We start from the raw sequence: 19,022 nt of genomic DNA, 5'->3' as shown, positions 1-19,022 counted from the left end.
GGAGGACAGAGAGAGGTCGTCTGAAGCTCCGAGAGAAACTTTGACGCTCCGAGCAGCAACTTTCAGCCGGAGATGCTCTGAGGAGGAGAGTGACCACAACAACACTTTACAGCTCCTGGAAGATACCTCTTTACAGGTAATGGCGTTCAAAAGGAATTAACTTTATTAAACATGTTCATTTACGCTATTGGTTTTCCTGAATTGGTTTAAAAAAGTATTATTTCACCACGTTTCTTCAGAGGACTGCAATGGGGTTCGACAGGCATGGTTAGAATGCGTGAAACTCGATGAAATTATTATATACAGGAGATATTTAATTAGCAACGTTCAAAGAAAGAAAGTCAGTCAGTAAACTTTTAAATGTAACTTCTGTTGTTTGGATTTTTTTTGCACTATTTTGGCACGTGTTCATCATCAGACGAGCGTTTAAGTGTGTCAATTTAAACAATAATTACCTATTGACTCTTTATAGTCTCAATATTTAACACTTACTTTGTACAGTAATAAAAACGACCCTTTCTATTACTTTTGCGCATTGTATCGAAATAAACCCGCAGTTTAATGACCTCTTCATCAAACTTTGCTCAGCTAAATTAGCCAGTGTGTGCTGCTGATTGGAAAATTGTCCTAATTAAAGGATTTCCCCGTCAGATATGGATCAGAGCGCAGTGTGTGCCGGATGCCGCCGGAGCATCACAGACAGATTCCTGCTCAGAGTCACTGACGGCCTCTGGCACGAGGAGTGTGTGCGGTGCGCCGCGTGCGGGGACGCGCTCACAAACTCCTGCTTTCTGCGGGACCGCAAACTCTACTGCAAGAGGGACTATGCTGAGTGAGTGCTGAAGTCTTTGTTATGTTTAGTTTTCATGATGTTAAAACTGAAATCATGAAACACTTGAGCATCAGTTTTTCACTGTGGAGAGGCTGGGTTACAGCTTCAACAGGTTCCCCAAGCACATCTTATATTAAGCTCCACACACTTGCACTCAAACATTCAAATTTAACTAGGTTGAAAATAATGGGATTTTATTTTTATCTTTTATAAACTCATGTGACTATGACAGTTATCCTTAGTGATAAAAAACAAAACAAAAGGAAACCTTTACATTTTTTTAAAAGACTAGGCTCACAAATACATCATTTTGTTTTGATGTTAAATTTTTTGTTGCAACATTTTCTTCTAAAATTCAATATGGTAAAATAATCACAATCAAGCTGCACCTCATTGAAACCAAAATTGTTCAGCACACAGTATAACTTTTCTTTTTCTAGTCCCGTTAAAATGCAGTTTTAGAATTGGCACATATGTTGCAAACATACTACGAACATTATAGTCCATTTTATAGAAATAACATCAAATTTGGTTTTTCTTTTAATTTTGTTAAAGTTTTGCAATTTTTTTGATTTCTTCGGATTGTATACATCATTCATGTATTTAATTTGTTGGCCCCGTGGTCCAAAGATTAGTGCGTGTTATTAGGTCTGTTTTCACAACGGAACCCTTGTCCAGGTCTGACCTTGACTATAAGAACTGTGTGTGTGTGTGTGTGTGTGTGTGTGTGTGTGTGTGTGTGTGTGTGTGTGTGTGTGTGTGTGTGTGTGTGGTGTGTGTGTGTGTGTGTGTGTGTGTGTGTGTGTGTGTGTGTGTGTGTGTGTGTGTGTGTGTGTGTGTGTGTGTGTGTGTCAGCGACAGAGGGATAGGTTGAAAAGGGAGTGGTGAAAGTCTTTTTACTTAAACATATGTTCTTTGTTTTGCATGCTGTTAATATGGGAACACTTCATAGTCTATGGCAAAAGCATTGAGTGTGTGTCTGTGTGTATGTGTGCACGACGTATAGGTGCTTATTTGTGTGCATGGTGTAAGCCGACTTCCAGGGAACTTGGCACAGTGCACCAAGAGAACAAGGTGACTGCAGGAGGAAGGGGAGGCGAGGGAGTAGGAATGTGAGATCACTATTGCATAGTGTACACACACACACACACACACACACACACACACACACACACACACACACACACACACACACACACACACACACACACACACACACACACACACACACACACACACACACACACACACACACACACACACACACACACACACACCACACACACACACACACACACACACACTCACACAAACAACACAATCACACCTTCACACACACACACACACAGCACACAACCAGGGGTAGAGCTCAGCTGACACATTGTCAAAAAGTGTTAAAATTTGGAGGCCCATTGGCGTGGCAACTGCAAGCTGGGGACAACATATGGTCGAGTCGAGACGGTCCCTCCCCAAAACTCCCACCATCAACACCCATCGTCCGACTCCCTCCCCCCCAGTACCTCATCCCCTCATTCTACCTCCATAACACCCTAAACTAGAGCCAAGATAGAAACAGGCAGCAGCTCGCATTATTTCTGAACAATTTAGTGATGTTGGTTCTGCCAAACAAGCGGGAAACGAGAAACACACACAACGCTGCTCAGCTCAGTTCAGCGGTGGAGATAATAACCTACATGTATTCAAGATGTATAAGAGTGTTTTAATATTATGCTACTTTATACTTCTACTCCACTGCATTTTGGGAGCCGTTAATGCACTTTACTAAACTTTACTTTTTATTTGACATCTTAAATAGTTAGTTTACAGATTGAGTTTATAAACTTATGCAATATTTAAGTGCTTCATTAATTGTATTTATAATAATAATAAAGCTCTACCTTTGCCAGCGTGAATAATAATACATAATTGTACAGTCGTTTAAAAATACATGATATGGGTAATTTCTCATAGTAAGTTTTACTTTTGGTATTTTAAGTCAAGGCAAGGCAAGCACGTTTATTCTCATGGCACATTTCAAAATAAGGCAATTCAAAGTGCTTTGCAAAAAACTGAAAAGTATATTTTTATGCAAATACTTTTTGTACTTTTTTTATTCAGACTGGACTATTTTTACTACAGGAATAGACCGGAGTAATGTTTCCACCTCTTACTAAAGTGCACTGCAGCAGTGTTGGAGGTAGCTCAGTTAACATTTAAGAAATGCAATTTTTCAAATGGCAAAGCACTTATGCAACCATTTATCCTAATGGGTAAATGGAAGTGAATTCTTGTAAACCCACCCAATTCAAAGTGCTTAGCATGATCAGAGTAGATCATAGCACTTGTCTAAAGCAGACAGGAAAGCAGCACTGAGAGGTAATTAGGAAGCAGAGCCATATGTCAGGAGGTCTGGAGCCTCCTGCAGCAGAACCGGTGAGGATGGTGTGAACTTATTTTGGGGGACAGAGCGCTCCATGAGCCCTGGCGTTAACGTGCCGCGGCATCTGGAAGGATCCGCTCACAGCAGCCTGAGTGTCGAGCGATGGGACGACGCCCAGCCGACCGTGAGATATCTGACCTGACCAATTAGCAGGAGGCCGGGTGCCAGAGCTCCTGCGCCTCTCTGCTGCTCCTGTCCGGGGTTAGGACACCCTGAAACACATGAGCACCACTTCTGTCCTCAATGAGGGCGGAGAGAGCGTGCCAGTGTTTCCCGAGCACTCAAACTGTGTTCCTTTGTCGTCCAGGACTAGGGTCGAGACCGTTTTTAATGCAGGATTGTTCCATACCGTGACAACATTTGTTTGTTGATTACATATTGTATCTTCTGTTTGAATCTCCCCTTGTTCTTACCTTTGCTCCTCTGGTGAATCAATGCCAGCCAGATAGCCCGGTTTGACTGGTTTCTGGAAGCTAAAAGACAACAATGCCACAATTTGTGACGAGACCTTGCTTTTATTACTCCGAGAGGTTACTCAACTTGTATCAGGGTGGTGCGTTTTCTAAACGTCAAGATTCATGTAAAGGTTGATGCCAGAACAAGCAGAAGGGGTTCATACATAAAGACATTTTAATCAAACCGGTATCCAGGTCAATTCAGATTTGATCAAGCAACAAACAAGATAAAAACCAAAACAACAAAACATGGCTTAGAAAAATGATGAAACTTGCATTGACAAAAGGACATTATTATTTTTTTTAAATATATGTTATATCAATTTAGCTGAATCTGACATCTTTAAACGTATGCAATCCAGCACCAGAATGTAAAACAGGCAATCTTTGATTTAGAGGACCAATTCTTGAGTCATTAATTTTCCTGACCAAATTTCTAGGTGTCCTGAGAAATAAAGATTTGACAACGTTATTATCTTTTTTATTAATTTGAAACAATATGGTGAACAAAAGTCTCATAAAACAACAGATTCAATAATTATATAAAAATATTTTTCCGCAAAAACAAGCAACCAACACATTAGAAGATAAGATAAACACTTATTGATCCCCGTACAGAAATGTAGGAATTTAAGAAGCATCGGGACAAGGAGGAATAGATACAAACATATCATTAAGAACCTAAAAAACAGTATATAACAAAAGAAGATTGTCAGAGATCTTAAACACATTTTCCAGATATTGTTATATTGACCCTTGACCTTGCCTGACCCTGAGCATCACACACACACAACACACACACACAGCCTGCTCTGTAGTTTAATGACGCAGTCTGCAAACTGTCTGACAATGGGATTTGTTGTTGCTCGCTGGGGTTGTCGTCGGTTTCGATTGGCTGAACGGTTCAGCGAGCATGTGGCCTGGACAGCAGATTGGTCGTCAGATCAGCGGTGGGACTGGCGGCACACTTGACCCGCAGATGTGTATCTGATACACGGCCTCTGTCGGTGTGTGTGTGTGTGTGTGTGTGTGTGTGTGTGTGTGTGTGTGTGTGTGTGTGTGTGTGTGTGTGTGTGTGTGTGTGTGTGTGTGTGTGTGTGTGTGTGTGTGTGTGTGTGTGTGTGTGTGTGTGTGTGTGTGTGTGTGTGTGTGTGTGTGTGTGTGTGTGTGTGTGTGTGTGTGTGTGTGTGTGTGTGTGTGTGTGTGTGTGTGTGTGTGTGTGTGTGTGTGTGTGTGTGTGTGTGTGTGTGTGTGAAGCAAAAGATCCAGGTTAACCTGATCCAGAAACAAGATCTCTGTGCATGTCCACTATAGCTGCAGTCTGTCTGAAGACAGGGCAGGAACAATGGGAGAGGGCGTGTGTGTGTGTGTGTGTGTGTGTGTGTGTGTGTGTGGTGTGTGTGTGTGTGTGTGTGTGTGTGTGTGTGTGTGTGTGTGTGTGTGTGGGTGTGTGTGTGTGTGTGGTGTGTGTGTGTGTGTGTGTGTGTGTGTGTGTGTGTGTGTGTGCGTGTGTCTGTGTCTTCTTTTTTCTCTCATTCTTCTTCTTCTTCTTCTTCTTCTTCTTCTTCTTCTTCTTCTTCTTCTTCTTCTTCTTCTTCTTCTTCTTCTTCTTCTTCTTCTTCTTCTTATTGATATCATTATTATAGTTTTATTAAACAAGGACCATATATAAAAAATGATTTAGCTATTAGCCGATGTCCCACTGCAGTCCTGGGTAAGTCCACACAACATCAGGAAAACACATACACAAAGTCACATCTTAGTAAAAATGATAAACACAGATCAAACCATGGATCAACGTATAAATACCAGCACATGTATCGATAACATTTTACAATACAATTGAACAAAAAACTCAAATGACTGCCAAGTATGTTGAAGAGACTGGTTGGTCAATATCCATTTCTTTGCACCATGGGAAAAGAGTAAAAGTCTGTACATGTGTTCAGCTTAAAGCTTGTTGTGTGTGTGTGTGTGTGTGTGTGTGTGTGTGTGTGTGTGTGTGTGTGTGTGTGTGTGTGTGTGTGTGTGTGTGTGTGTGTGTGTGTGTGTGTGTGTGTGTGTGTGTGTGTGTGTGTGTGTGTGTGTGTGTGTGTGTGTGTGTGTGTGTGTGTGTGGTGTGTGTGTCCAGTGCATCTGCGTTGAGAGAGTCTGACCCTGTCAGAGTGGAGGAGCGCAGGAGGATTTCTGCTGACTTAGTTCCCCGTAATGATCTTGTCACTAATTGCCATGTCTAAATCCAGCGTGACGGAGTGTTCCCGCTCTCCTGGCAGGGCCTCTGTGGTCCAATCATGTCAATGGAAACTCTGAAATATGAAACACCTTGAGCTCCTCCATAAGCATCGGAAGGTACTCTCACCTTTGCATTAACAACGCTTACTGGGTAGGATAAGACGAGCTAGACGAGGCGCATAATGGAAAAGGTTTCTGGAAACGTGATTGTCTCTAATGCCCGCAGTCGCTACTTCACTGACACTTAGCATTAGCATCATAATGAGACTTGATGTATCACAGAACAGAAGAACATTCCGGGTATTTGCTCCGACACACTTCCTTTGAAAGCCTATCATTGATGCATGTTGTTGCCACAGGAATGCACATACCACAGACGGTATGGTGGCCATATTAAAGCACATACCATTGAGGCCGTGGGGCGGACGACTCGGATGGGTCAAGCAGCCCGACTGACCCTCCTGAGCTGCTGGGAAAGGGCTTTACCGTTACCGTGGCGATCCCCCCCGGCAACAGTGAGGGGTCCCGGGTATGTTTGTGTTCAGGACGCTGCAGACGGTGACAGGGACGTCTCAACCTGAGGGTTTGCTCTGAGGTTTAGTCTGAGGATTTGTTTGTTGGTAAATATTGCCCTAAATTGCAATTTAAGGATGTCAAATGCAAATATTCGTTTTACTTGAAAGTTAATGTGAAGTCTTTGATTCACATTAATGACATTTTGCTGAGATTTTAGCATATTTTCAGGTTAGGTTAAAAGTGCTTCACGTATAATAGTGCCGTACCAGGAAAAAATAAATGTAATTTCCATTTTCATGGCGTTTCAGTTATTTATAGAATGGTGCAACTCCTTAACATCCTTTTATTAAAACCATAAATATGTCTGTCTGGGACAAGTAAGAAATAAATAAAAAAAATAAAAATGTTTAAATGTTAAATGATTCTTAAAAAATAGTTAAGCTAAAAATAAAAATAAATAATTTAACATAAAAAGTAGTTTCAAATCTGCTGCTGACCAAATTGGTAGACAGTGTAAGATAAATAAACCTGGAAAAAGCTGTCAGTTTCTCATGCCTGTGCGCGGCCTGCTGACCCGGTCCGGTCCTCAGACAGACTGCAGATCCTGAACGATGACGCACCGTCCTGCGGGACAGACCCAAAATGCCAGCCAGCGGACAGTAGTCCCGCTGCTCGGGGGCCGGCTCGCCCTTTGTCCCGCTCTGGTTAAGCAGACTTAGGGATAATTCCGCGGATAATTCATGGGACCGGCGGCTCAGCCTCTCCCACCGGGACGTCTGATTCCCCCCCTCTGCCTGGAGCCATGGCCTGCCGAGAGCTTTTTCTCCCGCCTCCCCAGGAGCACAGCCTCGGACAAGGCAGCCGGAGCCAAGGCAACAGTCTCTGCAAGGCTAAGCCCACCAGTCCCGGTTGCCAGGCGCTAAGATGCACACCCGCCACGCTAAGAGTATGTGTCTGAGGAGGAGGTGGGTAGTGGGGGGGGGGGAGACAGGTTGGCAGTTGTTTTGAGTGACAGTTCGACTCAGCAACATTCCCCGAGTCAACCAAGCTTTTTTTTCTTCTCATGGAGACCCTTCTTACTGAGGTGAGGGGTCCTCGAGTGTCTCAGCTTATACTCAAGCTCCAAACAAAAGCCTGACTCTGTGATATTTACTGAGCTCTCACAATTCCTCTCCACTTCCTCCCTTGTAACACCCCCCCTCCCTCTCTCAGTCTGTTTGCAGTGCGTTGTGGGGGCTGCTCTGAGCCCGTCTCCCCTGCTGACCTGGTGATGCGAGCGGGGGCCGCTGTGTTCCACCTGCGCTGCTTCACCTGCAGCGAGTGTTCCTGCCGCCTGCAGACCGGAGAGCACTGCGTCCTCAGGGGGGGGCGGCTGCTGTGTGCCAGAGACCACTACCACCAGAGTGAGGCCAGCCCCCCCTCCTCCGACACAGGTATATGTGTGTGTGTGTGTGTGTGTGTGTGTGTGTGTGTGTGTGTGTGTGTGTGTGTGTGTGTGTGTGTGTGTGTGTGTGTGGTGTGTGTGTGTGTGTGTGTGTGTGTGTGTGTGGCCTAGCATTACTATACTTGTGGGGACCTAAATCTGTTTACACAGTCACGTGTGGGGACTCGCCTCCCTTATGGGGACACATTGGAGGTCCCCATGAGGGGGATCATTAATTTTAGGGTGAAGACTTGGTTAGGGTTAGGGTTAGGGTTAGGGTTAGGGTTAGGGTTAGGGTTAGACATGTGTTGGTTATGGTTAAGGTTAGGATAAGTCTCCAGGAAATGCATGTAAGTCAATGTAATGTTCCCTGAAGTGATGTATACATGGTGTGTGTGTGTGTGTGTGTGTGTGTGTGTGTGTGTGTGTGTGTGTGTGTGTGTGTGGTGTGTGTGTGTGTGTGTGTGTGTGTGTGTGTGTGTGTGTGTGTGTGTGTGTGTGTGTGTGTGTGTGTGTGTGTGTGTGTGTACATGCACACCGTATCAAACATATGGTGCAATACTGGGTTAGAACATTGAAAACAAAGCATGGGGTTGTTGCGAGACAGTTTTGTGCCGTGTACCAAAAATAAAGTTTGTTGCTAAGTTTTATGATTTTCCACTGTGTGCTACAAAAAGTGATTTGTTAATCTTCGGGAGGTTTTAATGTATATTATTGTCTTAAGTACAACTTGAGCTTGTTGTGTCTAGTGCTGGGTCTAATAACCATGTCTGGGTTTGGTTTAACTCAGAACTTACATGAAAAAGAAACGCTAAGTACGGTTCAAAATAACCCTCCGGTAATGGATAAAGTTCCCTGCAACTTTGCGATAAAAAAACAACATGATTAAGTATTAAATATTTATCAAATTCCGGCTATGACTAAAACCACAAAACTTTCTACACATCCGTATTAAGAAATGCAAGTGGTCTAAGGGCTGTTAAAAAGCACTCTGGGAAATAGAGACAACCACAAATTGAAGTGGGAATCAGGAAAGTAAAAAAAGAAACAAAAACTACAAATAAAAAACTGAAGAACATCTCAACATCATATCAATCCTTCTCTTTTTTCCAAATCTGTCTCTTCATGTGAATGCTTTGTAGGTGAATAAACATTTTTCTTTTAATCATGTCTGCCCACTAGGTCAAAGTGAAGATGAAGAAGAAGTAGAGGAGGAGTGTGGAAGAGTTACAGGCAGACGAGTAAGATCAGAAGATCTGGAGAGCAAACGTCCCAAAAGGCCTCGCACCATTCTGACCACTCAACAGAGACGGACCTTTAAAGCTTCCTTCGAGGTCTCATCCAAGCCCTGCCGAAAGGTACCGTCATTATTCTGTTTATCCAGTAGTCTGGAGTTGATGACTGTCATTCTCCGTTGCTTTTGTTAAAGATCAAATCAAATCAAATCAAGTTTTATTTATATAGCACATTGATAAACGATTTTTGGTCGAGCCAAAGGGCTGTACATAAAATAAAAATAGCCTACAGTAGAGACACTTTACAGCTAATACAACAACACAGATTGTTCAGATTATCAGTATGAGAAAAACGACACCCTCTGCCCTTAGACCCTCTGTCCTTAGACCCTCTGTCATTAGACCCTCTGTCCTTAGACCCTCACATCGTACAAGGAAACACTTCCAGAGAAAACCCACAGTTTAAGGGAACATGGGAGAAACCTCAGGGAGAGCAACAGAGGAGGGATCCCTCTCCCAGGACGGACTGACGTGCAGTAGATGCCGTGTGTAAATCAAAGAGGTAATACATTTTACAGCATATAGACCGAATGTTAGGAAATGCATGTGTCTGTAATAAGAAGATGAATCCACGAGGATTTCAGCTACAATCCTGTGGAAGCCATCAGGGAAGCAGCAAGACGAGACCCAAGGCAGGACCGCAGAGACAGGTTCAGCCACGACCCGAAGTCCACGACTTAATCCAGAACTCGGGATAGAGGATTCAGGGCACAGGACTACAGCAAGAGGATCAGCCTCGACTCCGGATCCCGGCGTAGATATAGATAGAAAACAAGAAAAAAGATTTGGCTGGGTTAATCGGAACAAGAGAATACACAGACACAGACAGAGAGGGAAAGGTCATTGGATAAAAGTTATTCTTGATGACCCTCTAGAAAGATCTCATGAACTTCCCCACTCAATCTATCAAGAAGACCCGAGCAGTTCTATTAGATATAGGATAAGAAACAGAGAGAGGGAGCACAACAACCTATCTCTTCGTCAGATGCACTCCCCCGCTTATCTAAGCGACTCTGTACCCCGTTACCCTCTACAAGGCCATAGACCAGCAGAGGGAAAATGGGGGGTGTGTAAGGGTAAGGATTTTTAAGAATAAACCGCAAGGGTCTAAAGGGAAAAAATATGAAATATAAGGTACTATATTTTAAGTAATCCTATCTACTATTCCTATATTCGAATAATGGATAAACTATTTTAAAAATACTTTATGAAATCCTATGTTATGTTATAAATATTAAAATAAAGAACTAAATGAATAAATAAATAACTAAATAAATGAATAAATAGATAATTAAACAAAAGCCAGAGAGAAAAAGTGAGTTTTAAGTGTTGATTTAAAAAACCCCCAGGGTCTGGGCCGACCTCACATGGAGGGGCAAAGTATTCCAGAGTCTAGTGCCAGCCGCTGCAAAAGCTCGATGCCCTCGGGTTTTAAGCCTGGTTTTAGTCACTATCAACAGCAGCTGATCAGCCGACCTTAAGGCTCTGCCTGGGGTGTAGCGATGGAGGAGTTCGGCTATGTAGGCAGGAGCCAGCCCATTTATTTAGGGCTTTAAAAACAAATAAAAGGAGTTTAAAATCTATTCTGAACCGAACTGGAAACCAGTGCAATGAAGCCAGAATCTGGGTGATATGGTCGCGCTTTTTATGGCCAGTGAGAAGACGTGCAGCTGCATTCTGAATTAGCTGGAGGCGTCTAATTGAGGCCTGGTCCATAGGGATGGGAATTTGAAAGCCAATGTATATTCGAATATATATTGGTTTTTTTTACCCAATTTTTTTTCAAGAATTTTTGGAAGTACATACATGTTCAAATAAGTGTAGAAACCAAGTTGAATTTGTCAAATGTATTGAACTGGTGATCACAGTTTGACAGCTATAGGCCTACAGCTTTCATGTGCGGAGGTGATTCACAATCAGCCCAGCTGTAGAGAAGACCCTCTCAGCTGGAACGGAGGTTGCGGGTATAGCAAGGTATAGCAAGGTATAGCATGTATATATAAATGTAACTCTTCTTAGAGTGTAAATAATTACCGGACTATGACTGGTAAAATATGTTGAATACCGGCAAAACTAAATCTCTCCAGTCAAAATGTCTAGTACTTTGCCGCCACACACGGTTGCCAAGCAGCGCTTATTGTTGTTTAGGCTGGCCATGTGTCGCGAGTGTTGACAGGGGGCGGGGGAGCACGCTCATGAACTGTTAGCGCCGGAACCTCGCAACCGCTGCGGAGCGCATTTGCGCCACATTTGGGCATAAAATGAGGTTTGAGTCTGCGTGATCTGCGTGTAGGGAGGGGCAGCAGCCATATCATTGGCTAGAACTAACTAGATCTGATAGATTTGGACATAAACATGAGTGAAGTATAACCGGACGCGAGAGAGAGAGATCAGCACCTGCAGCTCTGCCCCGCTGTGAGGGACCGGTGAGCAAGCCCGCCTTAACCTGCCATCAGGCCCTGGAGCTGATTTTTTTTGTAGGCCCCCTATTTAAACAACAAATCAAAGTCATTTATAGCCTCGGCAGCCTCTGTGATCGCACTTCTCCACTCTGCTCTACGCGCGCCTGGTCCTCTCCACCAGATGAGTGACGTATCGGGCCTCCCTCATGTATTTGTCCGGTTGCCGTTGGCTCCCCTCCACGTAGCAAGTTCTCGTCGTCTTCTCCATCTCCTCCAACAGATAATGTCCCTCCTGTCTGTTTTTCCTCTCCCACTACTCCATCGCTATCAGAACCAGACGGCCTACTTGGCTCCGAGGCCCCGTGGCCGGCACCGATGCCGCTCGGTACAGAACTCATCTGTCCTTCCTCCTCATCCTGGCCTACAGGTTTAAAATAACCTGTAGGCTTCGGCATTTTTGTAATAGCTGCTTGTCTCGAAACTCCTTTTCCCTCAACAATTTCCTTTTCCGAGCGCCACTCTCAAACTTTTTCTTCTCCGACATTTTCTCCTAAACAACCTTCATCTGTCACTCAATCACTCGCAATTTGAATAAGTCACATGTGAAACATATTCTGATTCTGATTGGCTGTTAAGTGGTGCCCACTGACTGTTTCGGAGTCATCATTTTTGAGAAAAATCTCTGGAATCCATCGATCTGATTGATCAAAATAGTATGGAGGGAAGATATTTTCGTTTGGATTACTGGTCTGGGGGAAGCTCACGTGTGTGTGTGTTTGTGTATTTTTGCATTTGTGTGTATTGTGTTTGTTTCCCGGGGAAAACACTCAAGAGAAACACCGGCTGTTGTTATGCCTGCTGTGACGTCAAGTTACTCCGTTCTCCGCTTGTAATTATGCCGTCACAAGCTTCAAAGTTGTATTTATTATCTGAATTTGCGGAAACAAGTTTAATATTCTGAAAGCCAAGACTTTGTTTATTTGAAATCAGATGAAAACAAACTGTAACGGACCCTGCCGTGTTATCTATGATTACTATACGCCTGACATTCATAATTTCAGCGGAGTGAGAGCTGTCTTCTTCCCTTTACAAGCTTCAAAAATATATTTATCGTGTGATTTTGGAAATAAAAGTTTCATATTCTGAAAGCCAAGACTTTGTTTATTTAAAATAAAAAATAAAAAACCCGAATTTTTTTTTTGGAATATTTTTATTTTCTCATGATAGGCCCCCGATCCCCGTAGGCCCCTGGGCTTCAGCCCAGGTCAGCCCGTGCTTTAAGGCGGCCCTGCCGGTGAGCGGAGCAAAACACACCTTTAGACGTCACCTAACACATTTAGCTATGGCACTGTCGTATATATATATATATTGAATTATCACTCCCAAAAAAATAAATATTCATAACTCATATACTCGAATACATGAATAATTATTCGAATACCTGAATAATTTCGAATATTCGAATATTGGATTAATCGTTCCCATCCCTAGTCCATACCCACATACAGAGCATTGCAGTAATCCAGTCTCGAGGTAACAAAGGCGTTAATAACCCTTTCTAGGTCTTTAAAAGATAAAAACGACTTGGTCTTAGCCAATAGTCGTATTTTGAAAAAAAGATAAGTCCTAGGAGCAATGTGTTTTGCATAAAAGGGGGTGCAATTGGCAGGAAAAGACAAAATATTAACTCTTTTTTCTAGTCTTTTTTTTTTTTACTGTATCATCAACAACTGAAAATGTTATCATTCAAAACCACTGAATGATATGTTGCTATCATGATTCTTTGAAAAATAACAAACAAAGAAGTCACTTTTCAATGCATAAGATACAAAAGATTACAGAAGTATGGCAGGATTTCAGTTATCCATCATATATAGTAGTGTTTTATTGCATTTGGGCAGATGATGCTAAAGTCACGACTCCATTATGAAGCTATAACTAATCCCAAAGCACAGACATTTAGAAAGAAGTCATTTCCCCTTATCCTTTTGTTTTGTGTTTGAGGTGGATTGGTGGAGGAATATTTCAAGTTTTTAACCTTCAAGTGACCTCTTCTGTGTTTCTATTTTCTAATTTCCCCCTCCCTTTCTTTCTCTCCCCTCCCCCTGAATCTTAATCCAAGGTAAGGGAGACCTTGGCAGCGGAGACGGGTCTGAGCGTCCGGGTGGTGCAGGTCTGGTTCCAGAACCAAAGAGCCAAAGTAATACAAAGTGGCAGACACACACACACACACACACACACACACACACACACACACACACACACACACAACACACACACACACACACACACACACACACACACACACACACACCACACACACACACACACCACACACACACACACACACACACACACACACACACACACACGCGCACCACACAACACACACAGACACACACACACACACACACACACACACACACACACACACACACACACACACACACACACACACACACTGCTAATAAAAGGACTCTTTCTGCACCGTGTGTGTATGCCAGCATGGAAATCTGCTTGGTTATCTGTTCATACAGGAAACTGATGACATCTCGCTGCGATCGCTGCAGATTAAAGCCCATATTTCCTCACAAAGTGGGCTCATGTGTGGCTTCCCTCCGCCACTGAAAGACGTCCTTTACCTCCCTGTTAATACATTGACTGAACACACTCGTATGCCTGGATGGCGGAGGGAGTGTGGAGTGAGGAAGATGTTTTACAGTATGTGAGATGAATGTCTGCTAATGTATGTTTTCAGATGAAGAAGCTGGCCAGGAGGCAGCAGCAGCAGCAGGAGCAGCAGCAGACTCAGGAGCCACACGACCACACGTCACATCACACAGGTATTATATACTGTCCGAGGTTCTTTATTACAAATATATTATAATTACTCCCATATGAAATGATATCTTCCTTTAAAGAGAAACATATTTCCCCAAGATATGTAAAAGTATAATGTTTTCAAATTTTTGGTAGGTAAAAAAAAGTATTTATTTATATTAGATTAGATAAGATTAGATCAAATTAGATATACTTTATGATCCCAATCTGAGAAACGGTTTTGTTAGAGCAGCATGTAAAAAAGGCATTGCAAAGATATAAAATACAAAATAAATATATAAAATAAAAATGAAATAAAATATGTTATACAATATAACAATTACAATACAAATGTTTTAATTAAACATGTCCCCTTCAACACTAGAAATATATATACTATATGTACATAGCATCCACAATATAAAATATGCAAGTTAAGTTAGAATACACTTTAATAGACAAACCTACTACTTGAATTGATATAAACAAAAGATATAAATATGACCGAAAAGACAAAAATATAATATAAATGTACACATTTATATTTATTACAAAGGCAGGAGGGTCAGATTAGGATGAATTCCTGATTTATGTGAGTTTTGAGGGCCACAAAGTAATTTAATTGAGCTATGAAGGGCAGTGGCTCAGTCTGTAGGGGCTTGGACTGTGAGCCGTAGGGTCACCGGTTCAAGTCCCCGACAAGACTTAAAATATGGAGCGTGGACTGGTACTTGGAGAGGTCCCAGTTCACCTCCTGGGCCCTGCCGTGGTGCCCTTGAGCAAGGCACCGGACAATCCCCCCACACCCATTGCTCCCCGGGCGCTGTACAATAGCTGCCCACTGCTCCTAGTACTAGGATCGGTTAAAAGTAGAGAACAACTTTCACTGTGCTCTGCATGTGTGACCATTAAAGAGGGTTCCATCTCTCCCAATTCTTCTTCTGTCTTAGTTTAAGACATTTCTGTAACAGCCATTACTAAACTCACTCCTGTGTTCCTCCTGTTCCCCCTGTTCCTCCTGTTCCTCCTGTTCCCCCTGTTCCTCCTGGGCCTCACAGCGCCCTCCTGTGGCAGCCTGACCTCTGAGCTGGAGCACCTGGGCTCCTCCTTCAGTCACATCCAGCAGCAGCAGATGGGCCTCACCACCCTGGAGCAGCAGGACTACGACATGGACCCCTTCAGACAGGGCCTGACCCCTCCTCAGATGCCCGGGGATCACATGCACCCCTACGGTAAAGAGCGCTGTCAAACCGTGACGGAGAATTATGAGAGGTTTTATTTTATTTCTGCAGTATGTACCACATTTACAGTATTAAACAGCTTTAACCAAATGCATCTCTAAAACTAACCTGGATTAACATTTTAAGTCACAATAGAGTCAAATTCTTTAGAAATTGTATAAAAAGTCAATCAGAACTTTATTTGTCAATAACAGTAAAACTATAGTTGATGCAAGAATATTATCTGGAAATGTCACATATAATTTAGGCAATTTTTCTCCAACATGATTACTTAAGAATAATCAGGATTTTATTATTTTTACGTGCATTATAGTTTGTTTACTTTCTCACATGTACAGTAGTTCCTATTTTGCTCCAGCTTTGCAGTAACGTGTCCTGCTTTGTGACAATGTGCTGTAGAATTTACTCTTTTGCAAGGGACCAAATGAAAGATTTAAAATACAAAATAAATGATAGTCTCTTTGTGGCTGCTTACTTTAGTTCAGTCATTAAACTCTCATGTAATTGTCTGTCCAGGAATCCAAAATACTGTTACCATATAATTTAATGGTGCATACAATGGAAATGAACAACAAAATGATATATTAAGGTACAGTTAAATTACAAAACCACCAACAATCGGCACGTCTCTACCACTAAAGTTTAATGTTTTTTTATCACAGACATAGTCATTTATATTGGTATAATTAAATATATCGACAAATATTTCACATCTTGAAATACTTTTAATTGTGTATTTTCCAGGTTTTAAGGGTCTGTACGGAGACTTGGACAGAGACGCTCTGTGTCACATGCCTGACAGCGACTGCCTCTCCCTGGGGGACTCCTCTCTGCTCACCCCCATCGACCGCCTCTACTCCATGCAGGACTCTTACTTCACCTCCTGAGGGTGGAGATCGGACTCAGAGAGAAACGGTGTGTCTCCCTCATCCCTTTGTTCACGCACTGTGCACAAGAAAGTAGAAGAAGTGGTTTCAAAAGGGAGACGTGGGTACACTGACACCATGCAATATGCAACGTGCATGTCCATTTAAACACGATGACACTACTGCCTCCAATACTTTACAATCTGTACGACACATGCAGGCTCCTGTGTTAGCACGACGCGGACCTCTCTGTTTGATTATTAACTGCATCTACTAATGTAAATAACTGTTTGTGTGTATTTATTCTCACAATGTGTGTATGTTGTTTATCTTGAATGAATCAACAATGATCAATAAATAATGGTTATACGTTACGATTATTGTCAGATCGAGTCTGACATTTTTCTTCCGTCACAAAAGCTCCATTTGCAACATCAACAGAGATAAATAGAAAGTAGAAACAAGGGAACACTGCAGGGCCGGCCCTTGGCATAGGCAGTATAGGTGAATTCTAAGGGCGCATCAAATTGGGGGAAAGAAAATAAATATTATTTTTTTTATTTAAAAAAAATGTTTTATTTAAATTTCATAACAAAACAATTTCCCGATTTTGGATCAACAAAGTACATCCTATTATCTTATCTTAACAGAACTAGGCCTATATTGCATACAGCACCCATAAACTATGGCGCAACCCCCCCCCCAAATCAGGTAAATTGAACTCCCGCTGCCCCCGGAGCCGGGGCTGCGGGGGAGGTGCGAGGGGGCGGGTCAAGTGTAATTTGTAATGTGGAAGTAGATTACAGCCCTCTCTTCACTTGATTAGGACAGCTCTTACTGCTGTAATTAATGTAAATTACAGTAAAAAACAGAGGTTTATGTGAAATTGTTCTTTTTTTTAAATAATGGTTTTTGTGTGCAATTTGTATTTGAGGGGGGGAGGGGGGGGGCGCCAGCTAAAATCTTGCCTAGGGCAGCTAATTGGTCAGGGCCGGCCCTGGAACAACATTTAACAAAACATCACGATCACTGAAGAGAAACATGCTCAAGACCCTCTGTATTTAATTTCAGCATTGTCTGGTGCTCAAAATAATGTTTCATTCTAACCTTACAGTATTAAATGATGGGACCCTGTATCTCCGATTTGATGGTAATAATTAATATTCACTGTTCAGGACATGGTTAGGGTCAATGATGTTGATACTGTAAGATACAGTGAATGTGTAAAATATGATGCTGATTCATGAAGAAGATGCACTGAAAAAACTGAAACGTTGGCTTTAATTAATTGTATAGGTCAACAGATTTCACATATCTGTTCAGGTAAGTTAAAAGCATTAATATTACGGTTTTGTATTGCTTTCAACTAACCCAATACAGTTATATGAAATCTGTTGACAATACATTGAATTAAAGTCAATGTTTAATTTCTTCAGTGTGGTGCGCAAAAGAATGCTTCAGTGAGACCTTACTAAATTGCGGGACCCTGTATCTTCGATGTGTTGCCATTCATATTCTCTGTTCAGGTCGTGGGTTCAGAGAAGCTGTTGATACTGTATGAGACAGTGAATGTGTAAAATGTGGGGCTGTGATTCATGCTGAGGGTTAGCGCCGGGTCAGTCCATCCTCGGTGCTTATCAATCCGATCTAGGTGACAGGTCAGCGAGGCATCTTCCCCCCCGACTGTTGGGTGGATCATCAGATTGTGAAACGCCGGGCTATGACAGCTGTATGGGTCAGTGGCAGGTAACCATCACATCCACGCCGCCATCATCAACGCTCACATTGTGCTCCTCGCGGTCAAAGGCCCTCGCTGCATTTTTCTGCCTGTTCCCTCCTCACAGTCATACAGGAGTGGAGGGGAGGAGGGGGACCACCCAGGCTCTGTGGCCAGCTGGAATGCACCGATCCTGGGGAGGGAGGTTGAGAAAACCCTCCAGACAACGGAGGGGCTGAAAGCTGTGTCAGGGGAGAATGCCCAGGGTGACACAGAGATATGAAGCCCTACTGTATGGAGTGCCTCCTTGCCCCAGCCGTGAACCCTCTCCTGGACCCTTCTCATATTTCCCACTATGAAATCAGACCTCTCCGAGCAGAGAGCGCAAGTCAATGGTCAGGAACAATCTAACTGTCTGTCACCGCGGTATGCTCCTGCCAAGCAGCGCTGCAGAAGTGTGCAGCAGAGTATACACAGTGTGTGTTTCTCTGCTTTTGTATCTGTGTCTGTATCTGCTAGTGTCTGCTGGCCAGAGGTGGGAAGTACTCAAGTACAAGTACCTCAACATTGAACTTCAGTACAGTACACTGAACACAACTGAAACGTTGACTTTAATTCAATGTATTATGTCAACAAATGTCCCACAACTGTATTAGGTTAGTTAAAGGCATTACTATTAAGTTGAACCTAATTTGTTATTCAAACGTAATATTATTGCTTTCAACAAACCTAATAACATTATGTGAAATGGAAGTAGAATATTAAGGTACATTACTTGAGTAC

At 42.7% G+C, this 19,022-nt stretch overlaps 1 protein-coding gene across 1 annotated transcript; it reads left to right on the top strand.

Moving 5' to 3' along the window:
• Nucleotides 1–49: 49 nt before the first annotated feature.
• Nucleotides 50–16,992, top strand: lmx1a (LIM homeobox transcription factor 1, alpha). The gene is made up of 8 exons (XM_034081785.2): nucleotides 50–136; nucleotides 652–832; nucleotides 7,688–7,908; nucleotides 9,081–9,256; nucleotides 13,718–13,795; nucleotides 14,354–14,438; nucleotides 15,474–15,647; nucleotides 16,401–16,992. The coding sequence occupies exons 2-8, from the start codon at nucleotides 654–656 to the stop codon at nucleotides 16,541–16,543; spliced, it is 1,056 nt and encodes a 351-aa protein (XP_033937676.1). The 5' UTR covers nucleotides 50–136; nucleotides 652–653; the 3' UTR covers nucleotides 16,544–16,992.
• Nucleotides 16,993–19,022: the final 2,030 nt, after the last annotated feature.

This window comes from Pseudochaenichthys georgianus, chromosome 4, assembly GCF_902827115.2.
Source record: "Pseudochaenichthys georgianus chromosome 4, fPseGeo1.2, whole genome shotgun sequence".
In the NCBI taxonomy this organism is placed as follows: Eukaryota; Metazoa; Chordata; class Actinopteri; order Perciformes; family Channichthyidae; genus Pseudochaenichthys; species Pseudochaenichthys georgianus.
The sequence above is the reverse complement of the archived record's forward strand: the minus strand, read 5'-3'. Positions and strand labels throughout refer to the sequence as shown.